This window comes from Physcomitrium patens, chromosome 23, assembly GCF_059467195.1.
Source record: "Physcomitrium patens ecotype Gransden chromosome 23, ASM5946719v1, whole genome shotgun sequence".
Classification (NCBI taxonomy): Eukaryota; Viridiplantae; Streptophyta; class Bryopsida; order Funariales; family Funariaceae; genus Physcomitrium; species Physcomitrium patens.
The window spans coordinates 9,966,532-9,979,201 of record NC_143432.1 but is presented as its reverse complement, the minus strand read 5'-3'; the positions used below and the strand labels follow the sequence as shown (position 1 = coordinate 9,979,201).

Sequence of the window (12,670 nt, the reverse complement as noted above, 5' to 3'; positions counted from 1 at the left end):
TCTAGAGACTTTTTGTGGCCTAAAATATGAAAAGACATTAAGGAATTTGTACTATCATGTGATACTTGTTCAAGCTTAAAGAACCTTTGACATTGATCTTATGGACTTTTTCAATTCCTTCCTATTCCAAGAAAACCATGGTCATCTATCTCTTTGGATTTTTTTACAGATCTCCCACCATGAAACTCATTTGATACTATTTTCATAGTTGTTGATCGATTGATTAAGATGGCATATTTTATACCTTACAAGAAGTCAATTATTGGTGAAGTGAGGATAAAATTCTTTATTAATAATATCTATCATTACCACGAATTATCAAACGACATTATGTCGGATTGTGGACCATAATTTATATCAAGGTTTTGGAAGGCACTTTTTAAAAATCTTAAGACTGACATCAACCTTTCATTTTCCTTCCACCTTCAAACTGATGGCCAAACGGAGCAAGTCAATCAAATTTTTGAGCAATATTTGAAATATACCATCAACTATTAACAAGACAATTGGACTTTCTACTTGTCATTGGCAGTGTTTGCATATAACAACACAATCCATGCATCTACGCAGTAAACGCCATTCTACACAAACTAGAGTAATCATCCAAAGTTGGATATGATAGAGCCTTCAAAGTTGGCAAATCCAACAGTAGAGGAGTTTGCTACAAAGATGGCCGAACTTCAAGCAACCATAAAGACTTATCTAAAAAGTACTAAAGAACATTATAAGCTACTGGCAGATGAATTGAGGAAGGAACATTTTTCATTCTAAGTTGATGATAAAGTGTGGCTTTTTTGGTGCAATATAAAAACCAACACATGATGTGATAAGTTGGACTACCAAAGGTTGAGACCATTTGTGATTCAAAAACAAATTAATGACGTAATTTATTCCTTGGAGTTACCTTCATCTAATCTTTCATATTTCATTTTTGGAAAGGTATAAAGAATCAAACATACTAGGTCAAAGACAACCACCACCTCCTATGGTTGAAATCAATGATGATGTTGAATTTGAAGTAGAAGAGGTATAAGATTCAAAGATAAGACATAGAAGGCTTGAATACCTAATCCATTGGCACAAATATGATATCAAAATTATATGTGGAAACCATCTGGTAACTTTATAAATTCAGAAATGAAGGTGAAAGGTTCCATCAACAACATCTATTTAGACCAAAAGTGGCAAAATGAAGAATAGTAGCTTAGTAAGATGGCTTCACCATGAAGATTCTTAGTTCTTAGTTTCATAAAGAAAGAAAAGAAGGAACTTCTGAAGAGGCAATTATTGTCAAATTTTTAGAATAATATAAGTCAGTAGTTTGAATTCACAACCATAGCATGTTTATATTTTTTTAATCTTATCTATTTTATGTAATATGAATAGTCAAAAGATAGATGCATTGCTGGTCATATCATCTCAACCAAGTAGCTTGCATACATAACCCCGAGATGAAGAGGTATCTGAACTACGAAGATGTCAAAGGATACCTAGTAATAGGTCACTAGTAATTTTGTTTGAAGTAGAACATACCTATGAAAGACATCCATAAAGAGTGCTTACAGGATAATTCCATAATGAAGATACTGAAGTTCATGCTTGGTTACAAGTAGAAGGCTTAGGGTACTATTGATGGCTATAAGGACCTATGAACCATTTACCTCACAAAAAATAACTAGAATATATAACAGATACTATGTGATATATCTTCAACTTCTTGCACATATACTAGCTTGCTGCAACATTGCTTCTTGAAGACCTCAAAGCTAGAAGAAGAGGTGATGTTATAGACATACAACTGAAGAAGGTTCCAAAAGATTTTAAAAGGTTCTAGAAGGTTCTAAAAGATTCTAGTAGATTCTAAGAAGGCTCTTGAAGATTCTAGCAGGTTCCAAAAGATTCCAAAAGGTTCCAATAGATTCTAAGAAAGTTCTAGAAGGTCATAGGAGGCTTTAGATGATTTACGAAGTTACCAAAGAAGGATCTTAGGCTTGCTTTGTTCTCAAGTCTCATAGAAAATTTTCAAGAAACTTCTTAGGACCTAGTATATATAAGAGTCGAGGCTAAAGAGATCCTTAGTCTCGACAACTCACTTCTTGTGGTCTAATCAAGACCTTCTTATCTTGTATGTAGTTGTTGTTCTAATGTTTAGGTAATTTCATTTCTTGATCTTGAATCCTTGTCTTATATATGGTCCCTAACAAGTTCTTGTGTCTAATTAAGTAACAAATCTATTAGACAAAGGAGTATGTTTAAGTGTAAAATTTGTCATATCAATGTCCTCTCTTATTTCTAAAGAATAAAAATGTTAGTAGAAAAGCATCCTTTTAAGTAGGTGTCTAAACTCAAATTCCAAATATTTTTGGATTTCTTCTAAATCCTTCATTGTATATTTTTTTTACAATTATAATTTGATTTTAGCAATGTATTTATTATCATTTCAAATAAAAAAATATTTATTAATATAAAAAATAAGGATTATATTAAATGTACATTTAAAAAAATAGTAAAGAGTTAAATCTAAATCACTACAAATCTAGCCAATGCTCCAAAGATATATAATGATTTTTTGATACTATTCTTGAAATAATTATTTAAATTTATAAATAGATCTAAATACTTTATATACTACATGTTTTAAGCTTGATTTTCTAAAATTAACTAGTTGTTATATATATATATATATATATATATATATATATATATCAATTCTTGAAGATTGGTATAATAGGAGAAATAGAGATTGAAGTAATAGGTGAGATGATTCTATAAGATATAAGTTTTGAATATTTAAGTCCATTAGATTTTTCTTTGTCAAATTAAATTTAAGTATTTATTCCTTTATTTGATTTATCTACATAATATTTGAAAGTTTTTCTTTCTTTGTGTTACAAACACATATAATTATTTAGATAAGAAATACTACATAGACGATAAATGTAAGTATATTTGATAATATCTTGTGGTGAAGCTTCTTAGAAGTTTTGTAGATACATATTTGGTTTTAGACATATTTGTATTTTTTTGGTAGGTTAGAAACTTGGCCAATAAATTTGCCATGTGTTGTATATGCTAGTAGCTTGTAGTACAAACTAACTATATGGCATACATATAAGAAACTTATTTTACTAGTTAAACATGTGTCTTGTAAGTTTGACACATATTAAAGGTCCTATAGAATGTTGCTATATAGCTTCTAGTTAGATAGCATATATGGATCCAAGAGTGAAGCCTTCTTCATTCTTATTAATGCCTTTTTTGTTCTTATTCTTGTTTCAAGAGATTATAATTTTTTTAATTTTTAATAATAGTCATTTTATTTTTAATATTATAGCATTTTTGAATGATTATCTATTTTTTTTCAAGTGACACAAGAATATATTGACTTTTTGATTTTTTAAGAATGATGTCTATAATATTGTGATTCTAAAATAGATTTAAATATTTTTATAAAAAATAACATATATCAAAAAAAATCCTAGAAAATAGAAATGAAAAAAATTCACTTAGGTATTTTTCTTAAAATGTGATGTTTAGAATGATGAAGGTTCTTCAGTAAGCAAGATTATAGTAGAAATATTCCTAAATGGCTAAATTGTATCCAACAAACATAAATTTTATAGATTTAACTTATACTATATATTAAAGTTCATATAATTTATGAATATATGTTATACCACAAAAAATAAAAAGATGTGAAAGATCATGATAATGTCTATACAATATTTAAAATGGAATTGTATCACAGATATATATATATATATATATATATATATATATAGATTAAAGAAATTAGATATAAATATAAAAAAATAATTAAGTTTAATATTATTTTTTAAAAAAACCTTTTAAAACATTTATAGATTCAAATTTTATTTTTTATGTGTTTGTAGGTGATTAATATGTTGAAAACTTGGCCACATGTTGTACATGTAGGAAACTTGTCATGCATATTAGATACATGTTGGATGTCTTATAGAATATTATTACATAGCTCTTAGTTAGATAGTATATATAGAGGCAAGATTGAAGTCTTTTTCACTCTTTTCAAAATCTTTTTTATTTTTTGTCTTGTTCCAAGTATTTTTAATCTTTTTTTCTTTTGGCAATAGCCATTTTAATTTCAATATTATATTATTTTTGAATAATTATCTATTCTTTTTTAGTGACATAAGAATAAATTAATTCTTTTGATTTTTAATAATTTATTTTTTTAATGGATTATATTATTGAAATCTTAAATTTATTATAATTAAATATATTAGGTGCAATTGAGATTATTTTAATCCAAAGAAATAATAAAAATTTATTATCAAAAAAAATACTTTAAATAGCCTTTAATAATATTTTATTATTTTATTTAGAAATTTTATTTTGAATATAGAATAGATAGAAGCATGAATTGACATTGAGTTTTAGATATAGATTAGAAGTAAGAATATTTAGATGACAGGTATTTTCTTCCTTTATTTGTAAAAAAATATATATTTGTAGCCTAAATTCTTTTTCAACCATGAGTTTAAATGATTTGAAGTGTTAATATTATTATTTTTTTATTATTATAAGAAAATAAACCTATATAAATATGGTGTAGTTATTTATAAATAAATAGATATATTTATTCTTTAAAGTTGATTATAATAGGCTATAGAGGTCATTATTAAGGAATTTAAAATATCTAATATGATAGATTTAAGATGTTTTAGAATTTTTCTTTTTGACTTTTTTCTAGAATACATGATAAATAATTTATTTTGATAAAAGATAGAAAAGATATTCTAATGACCATAATATTGTGTAGTCATGTGATATGTTGTTTGTTTATTGAAACGGCTAAGCTATCTATGCTATAAGTCATGTAAGTCATTGAGATTATATTTGACTTCATTGATTTAGCAATGTGAATGATAATAAGATAATTCAATTGAATCAAATTATAAGATGATCTATAAATTTTTCTAAATAAAAAAGCATTAACTTTTGAATTCAACAAATTATTGTGTAGTTTATATAGACTATTATGTGGATTACATGTATTATGAAATACAATATGATTAAGATTTATTTTATTGTAGATGGTATATGATTCTTTTTGTGAATATATTTGAATAGCCAAAATTACCAAATTTGCCTATAGACATTAGGATTTGGTATTGACCAAGTACATAAAAAATATTAAATAAAGCTTTACTATCAATAACAATAGTTTTATTTTTTTATTTTTTATCAAAGATAAAAAAAAAATTCTTATTGGCAATAGTAATATCAATACTAGTAGAAGAACTTAGTTTAAAGTTGTCTATCAATTCTTGATATCTAGTTATATAGCTCAAAGCAAAAGAATCTATAAACCATAGTAGATTATAATACTCTATAAGGCTTGCTTAAAGACAATACATGGTAGTAGCTCATATTTGAAATATGATAATTTGCTTGTTGGGATGCTTCAAATTTTACTAAGATTTTTAATACCTTAATTTACTACAATAATTATATAAACTTATTTGTCAAAAATCTTATCTAGTACCATCAAAGTTGTCTTAGCTACTATAAATTTCTTACTCTTGTTCTAAATAAGGATATCTTTGATAATAATTATTATGACCATACATACTTTGATAATAGAACCTAGCCATATACATAGTATCTTTACTTACTTCTTCATTGCAGCTTTTCTTCTAATATTTCTCAATTTTCATACATCATATAAGTATGGTGTATGCAAGTTGAGAAATTCCAATTACATTTGCACTAATTTCTAAAATAAAAGATCTTCAACTATAAAGAAATCTTTATAAGCTTATGTGGATGACTTTCAAGAGCTCCATCCTAACCTTGATATTCACAAGCTTGGTAGTTAGTTCTTCAATATAATTGAGATAGTCTTCGTTGGATGTTTTTTAACCATGGTGACGTTTAAGAATTGTCTTTTAAGCAATAGTTATCATTGGAGTAGGTCACCACTAAATTTTTATTTAAAATAATTCCATCGTCTAACCAAATGAGCATAAAAACTTTTGATAATTAATTTTTTTTTATCACGTATTATGGTTTTGAAGATGGAATTAACTTTGATTTTTTTATTCTTTCTTTCATAAGCAACTAATATTGTTGGAGCATCGTCTTTTTCTTCTTTACTATTAGAGTCAATGATTCCATCTATGACATCAATAGTAGCAACTACAATAGTATGTGGTGCTTCAACTATAGGTTTGTCTTAGACTTCATATTGCATGAGTGGAGTCTTAACTCAAACTTTCTATATAATGTAGTTTCTTATTCTATTAAGTTTGTCAACATGATTTATTTTTAGCAAAGTTTTATGATTGAAATGAAAAGTTGTAATAGAGAATAATTTTTGTAATAGACAAAAACAAAACAACACTTTGAATAATTGTGCTTATAAAGGAAAAATTGTGAATAATGGAGATTAAGCTGAGCATAACATCTATAATTTTGATAGTTTTCCATTTGGACATTTGGCCAACAATTACCAACACTTGATTGAATAGCTTGGTGCACTCTGCCGCTAGTGTCATATTCATCTTTTAGATTGTGGTCTCTTTCAAAGCTTGAAATCAATATTTTATTTTTATTTTTTGTGTTGGTATACATATATATATATATATATATATATATTTTAGAACCTGATGATATCTTTATTACTTGCACCTTTGTTTTACCATGTTCTATTTGTTTGGTATGTGAAATTTTAATAATCTTTTTCAAGTTAATGTTGTCTTGTATTCTTAACGTACAAAGTTTTTTTTTTATTAATTGATAAGAGGTTTGTGATTCAGTAATAAAACATTTAGAGGTTATGAATTGATTACCTTCTAATAACGTGGATATTTATGCCAGTTTGATTCTTAAGAGCAAGGTAAACACCATTTTCTACTCAAAAAGATCAAGACATAATGGAATCATTAATTACCATAAATGAACTAAATTTTATTGCTGTGAAAATCTTTGAGCGCTGCAAATAATAAAAAACTACTCAGCTAATTTTATAAACTCTGTCTCCAAAGTTACAAACCTTTTTGTATAGATTAACAAAATAACATTTAAAAAAAATTAAAAATTAAAAATTCAGAAATGAAATAATAAAAATATATATTTTTCAATTTACAACTAAAATTTACATATCCAATAAGAAACTTTAAAATAGATACATTCTGTAAGAATTTATATATATAATAAAAGAATGTGCAACTTGTAGGAATAATCTTTGAATGGCCAATAATATCTCAGGTAATAAAGAAGAAAATAGTATACGATGGCACTCTTAAATCCGACAAAGTTGTGTTACAGTTAAAACATTGGAGATGGTTTTACTTGAGAGGTAAGTTGCACATCCACCAACCTTAATCTTCTTAAGCTTCCCAAGAAAGACATTAGGATTTAAAAAGGCTTTATCTACCTTTCAATAAATATAGAGGGACACCCCAGTTGTTTTAAAATAAAAAGAATGAAAGAAACAAGAGATGGTTTTTCATAAGTAAATCATACAAAATAATTACGGATCAAATAAAAATATATTTAGGAAATGATAGTACTCTTTATTCCCAAATTGCAATTAAGTTGCTTACATTTGTTTTAAAATTTCATAAGCTTCTTTAGAAAAAATTAAAATATTACTCTAAAAGATCATCTTGAATAAATCTTAATATGATAAATATTTAAAGAACTTTTCATGCTTACGTATTGTCTACTCAGGTTTATTTAAATCCCAGAAAAGACATAAATATACAATTGTAATTTTTTTTGTACATACATGGCGCAAATAAACTTCCTCCAAATGTTCATTTGAGAAGAAACAACAGTTAAACAACTTACACAGTTGACACCAAATCCAAAGACAGGCTCCTACATTTGATAGTACTTGACTTGGTCAAAATGGACTTGGTCCTGAATCTCACTGTGTCATGCGTCGTAGCAAACAGATGGCCTGCAGTTACAAAGGTTACGCGTGTTCCTCACCAATCCCATGCAATTCCATCTATTTCGTTCTGGCATGACAACACGAAAATTGTCCAATAATACACAAAATTGACAACTCACTCTCTTCTTTTAAAATACATATGCCACAGACTCATTGGCTGCTTGAATATTATCTACGAACATTCCCTGGTGTAGGATATGTAAACTAGAATAATAAAATCTTACTAAAAAAATCACATAAAAATGTTTTCGGATATAGCATAATTCCTTCTGGAAAGTTCAATTTTATAATCAAATAACCAGAATAAGCTGAAATGCCCTTCATGACAACTTCACGTCTACGTTCAGTGTGATCAAGAGCGATTCGCACTACTCTTCCACCTCCCGTTTGACAGACCACACTCGAACAAATTCTGCTCAGCAAGGTTTGTATAATCAGAGCTCACATGCCATCAATTTACACCAAGTTTTTTATATCGAACGTGCGCGAAGGAATTCATGCCAGTTTTCGCTCACAAGTTCAAGACATTACACACTCCGCATGCTATTTACAAATAGATCAACTAAATACCAGTCTGTGCAAAGACGCTATCACATCCACCATCAAGTGGAAATCACACCACAAATTCCTCAATGATACACGTTCTCAATCATCAACATTGCTGTTGCAAATACATCGAAAGGACAGATATATGGTCAAATGACATTCCATCTTATATATGTCATGCCTATGGCAGCAGAATTACACAAACGAGCGAGTCCTCAGCACTCCCCCTCTATTTACACCCCTAGAAAAATTAAACCGCGTGCTACAACACTCAATCCATTCACCCAGAACTTGATATACAAACGTTGAATGGCCCACTGTACACTTCAAACCTCAACTTCCGACTCCCTCCTATCGGTCTGCTCATTTCCGACTCTACTGCCATCACGGCATCTACTCGAACCCTGGTTACCCTCTACGTTACATTTACAACTCCTCGTACTGCGAAGACGCAGTGTCCCTAACCTTTTCCGCTCCATCGCTAGTCATCTTCGTGCCAGATTTGGCAGCGTCTTTAGTCGCGTCCGCAGCTGAATCATATCCCTGACCAACGGTATCCTTCGCTGCCTCATATCCATCCTGAGCTTTGTCAGAAGCACCCGCAGCCGTATCTTTGGTCTTACCAGCTGCACTCTGAGCGGAATCACTCACAGTATCCTTCGCAATTCCAGCTGCCTCCGCAGCCTTGGATGCTGCATCACTTCCGGTGTTCCTGATATAGCTAGCGCCATCCTGAGCCTTGTCAGCAGCACCTGAAAGAAAAAATCCGTAGCAAGCCATGAGTGATTAACATAAAAGCGAACCTCGCATAATTACCTTCATACTCCAGTATCACCACAAAAGTCCTCAGAGTATAAAGATCAATTTCCACTACAATCCGACCTTAGAACATCAACAACATGGTATTTGCTCGAGGCCTGTTTCCAGACCTAATACAAAACGTGTCATATTATTCACAGGGAAAGCGAGTACAAGTCAAATTAAGTACAATACCTGATGCGGTATCCACAGCGGCATCCTTTCCGCAATGAGCCTTGCTTCCTGCAACATCCGCAGCTTCGCGAGCGGATTCAGCAGCCGCATCCTTCCCTTCCTCAGCCTTGTCAGCTGCGGACTTGGCAGAATCAACAGCTGCATCCTTGCCCTCTCCAGCCTTGCTCGCTGCGGTGTTGGCAGTGTTAGCAGCCTTGTCCTTGGCGCTCTCTGCGGTCTCGGAGGCTCCCCTGAATTTGCCCAAACAGAAACTTGACACCAATTAATTAATCGCGGCGATTTCACCATGTCCCGGCTCCCTCCACATTTCACATGACCCATGACACCTCACGTTCGCTCCCTCTCCTCCTGCCCCGTGCCGACCCTCACGACACCCACGACTCTGTCCCTGCACGACCCTGCTCGCACTTCCTACGCAACCATCCGATCTATCAACCGCTACAACGGCTTCACAAACCCACCGCCCTGCACTTCATCCCGCTTCACTTCGTTCCACACCCCCACCACCCCCAACCGTCTACGTCTCCCCGCTCACGCTCCACCGCATGGATTCCCACGATCGACACATCCCGTCTGACACCACAAAACATCCAATCAACAATTGCACCAAGGAACCGCGGATACTTACTTGATGTATTCGTTCAGCTTCTCCTTCGCCATGTCCAGGTACGAGTGCCCGGTCTCGTGGGCTGCAGCGGCGCCCTCCGCCGACTTATCCTTGGCAGTTCCCACGGTGTCCGCTGCCTTGTCCTTGGCGGAACCCGCAGTGTCCTTGGCGGCGTCCACGGTGTCGCCTGCCTTCTCCTGCGCATCCGACGAGAAGATGTTCAGCTTCTCCTTCGCCATCTCGGTCCAGGTCTGAGCAGATTCGTGCGCGGCGGCGGCGCCTTCCGCCACCTTGGCCTGCGCCTCGTCGCCTTTGCCCTTTGCGTGGTCGGCCGTGTCCGCAGCGGCGCACACGACGAGCGCCCCCAGCACCAAAACGGCGAGAAAACGAAGCGGACTCATGGCTGTTCGACTACTCCACGCGCTCTAAACACTACGTGCACGATTGTCCGAAAAAGCACGGGATCGGGGGTTGAAAAAGAATGAGATCGATCGATCAATGTCGAGCGAGCGAGGGAGCGAAGGGTGGTAATGTTGCGATGAGCAGAGGAGTTGGGCGAGGGTGATATAGTGCAGAACGGGGGCGACAGGCTCAGTGGACACCAATACAAGTGGATCGTCGCTGGTCGACACTTGTCCACCGCAGTGGCAGTGCCGCCATGTCGAAGGCTCCACCGGCGTCGAACGTGGCGCGCAGGAGGGGTCCCATCTGGCAGCGACCCGAGGGGCCCAACAGAAACTTGGGGGATAGACGAGAACGGAATCCCCGTGCAGGACATCTCTCTCTCTCTCTCTCTCTCGCTCATATTCATGCAGATTGATGCCCAGCCCTGCCCAGCCCACCCCAGCCCAAGCTTGCCTCGACCACCACCATAGCTACCACTGCTGGAGCCGGATGGCAACGCAGTCAGGCCGGAAGGCAGTCTCGGAGGCGCTGGGGTTGCTGCTCCAAATGGTGAGCTGCACCACCTCCAGGAGGTTCGGTCCTCATGCGATGGATGGATGGATGGCGCCTTAATCAAGCAAGCAAGCAAGCATGGCCGGCACCCCTCAATTCCATGCTGCTGCTCCCCTTCCCCGCAGCAGCAGCAGCATCTGGAACTAACTAACTATCCATCCATCCTGGACACGTCCGACACTGTCCCCCCGCACGCTGTGATAAGCTATCGCACTTTCTGGCTTTCCTCCTTCGCCTTGGCCTCCTCTCTTATCCCCGCTCTCTTCTTTCGTCACTGTTTCTGCCGTTGTTCACCTCCACTACCCATGCTTGCTCAACCTTCCAAACTCTTCCCTGGAGTCTGAAACGGTCTTGGATTTAAGTAGATTGTGTGATATATTTTGGTTGAGGTAACAATTTATCTTTTGGTATTATGTGCATAAGACAATTATAACTTAATAATGGTTGCCAACAATGATTCACTAAAGAATAATTTAATTTTTGGAAGAGAAGAATTCTATTTTATGAATTGATGTAACATATGAATCATGTCAATTATATTTTTCTATTGGTTTTAACATTTACCTTGGTTTTCTATGTATGTATGTATATATATATGTTACATTTTTATTTTCTTTTCATAAACTCATAACTTTTACAAAAGATCTAACATACAAATTGAAACATATTGCAAAAAGAACTTTGTTGATGATGCTTGACTCCTTACTCTAAGATTGATGAAGAACTATTATAGTCAAATTTCAAAACATAGCCATGTAATTCTTCTTATACTTTATGTATAGCTTAAATTTCATGCCTTTTGTTAATATTTCAAAAACATGCTTTATCAAGTGTCTCAATCTTCAAATATATAAGAATAAATAACCAACCTTAATTTATTCTTATATAACATCCTTTTGTAGGTATAAACTAGTATCTTGCAACTTAATTGTTAAAAACACCTTAAAATTAAGAACAAAGTTGCTCATTTGCATATCTATTGTCAAAAATCAATTTTACGATGTCATGTTGTAATATGAATATATGGTGAAAATATAATCAAAAATAAAATTTTAATTAATATCTAATTATTTTGATTTAATAATAATTCAAGACATTTAAACATGGTTTTTTATAAAAGCCTCTTAGTTTATTTTCTTGTCTTAATAGTTAGTAGATTAAAGGTTGGTTTGTAATTTTACCTTCTAGGTTGTAGAAACTCTTTTATTACCTTAAAAAGACCATAAATTGATAAATTATAGTATAGAAGATATAAATAATTAGTATAATTGATACTAAGATTAAGTTGAGGATATGGTTGGGCTAAAAACTTCCTAAATTAGATTAGATTGAAACTCAAGGATTGACCGTTTGTGGAACAAGGTCAAAATCAGACCTCTAGTCTCTAAAACGGCCATTTATTACAAAGTACAAGAAATTTTGGAGATTGACAATCGGAATTGGAGAGCTTTCACGGACATACATATTTATTTTGATAATTATGTAGATAATAAGAATAGCTTTACGCTTCTTTAAGCGTAAGATTAGTTTTCATTGGATTTGGAATGACTTTGTAATTGTTGTTTAAATTCAAGGTTTATATTGATGACTTTGGATTTATGCAATATAATTAGAGCTAGCACTCT

General features: G+C 33.2%; 1 protein-coding gene across 2 annotated transcripts; it reads right to left on the bottom strand.

Annotated features, from left to right (window-relative positions):
• Window positions 1-8,632: 8,632 nt before the first annotated feature.
• Window positions 8,633-10,612, bottom strand: LOC112275596 (uncharacterized). 2 transcript variants are annotated; one of them, XM_024506087.3, is made up of 3 exons: window positions 10,110-10,612; window positions 9,482-9,732; window positions 8,633-9,240 (listed from the first exon to the last, which is right to left on the bottom strand). In XM_024506087.3, exons 1-3 carry the CDS (start codon window positions 10,487-10,489, stop codon window positions 8,915-8,917), a joined length of 957 nt encoding a protein of 318 aa, XP_024361855.1. In that variant the 5' UTR covers window positions 10,490-10,612; the 3' UTR covers window positions 8,633-8,914. The 2 variants fall into 2 exon arrangements, with proteins under 2 accessions (XP_024361855.1, XP_024361856.1); XM_024506088.3 differs by having other exon boundaries at window positions 9,482-9,711.
• Window positions 10,613-12,670: the final 2,058 nt, after the last annotated feature.

Excerpts from the sequence above, each read along its gene's own strand:
- LOC112275596 (XM_024506087.3), bottom strand. The coding sequence starts at position 10,489 with ATGAGTCCGCTTCGTTTTCTCGCCGTTTTGGTGCTGGGGGCGCTCGTC. Across the intron at positions 9,733-10,109 it reads AAGCTGAACGAATACATCAA|TTTCTGTTTGGGCAAATTCA; the intron begins GTAAGTATCCGC and ends ATTGGTGTCAAG. Across the intron at positions 9,241-9,481 it reads CGCTGTGGATACCGCATCAG|GTGCTGCTGACAAGGCTCAG; the intron begins GTATTGTACTTA and ends TTTTTCTTTCAG.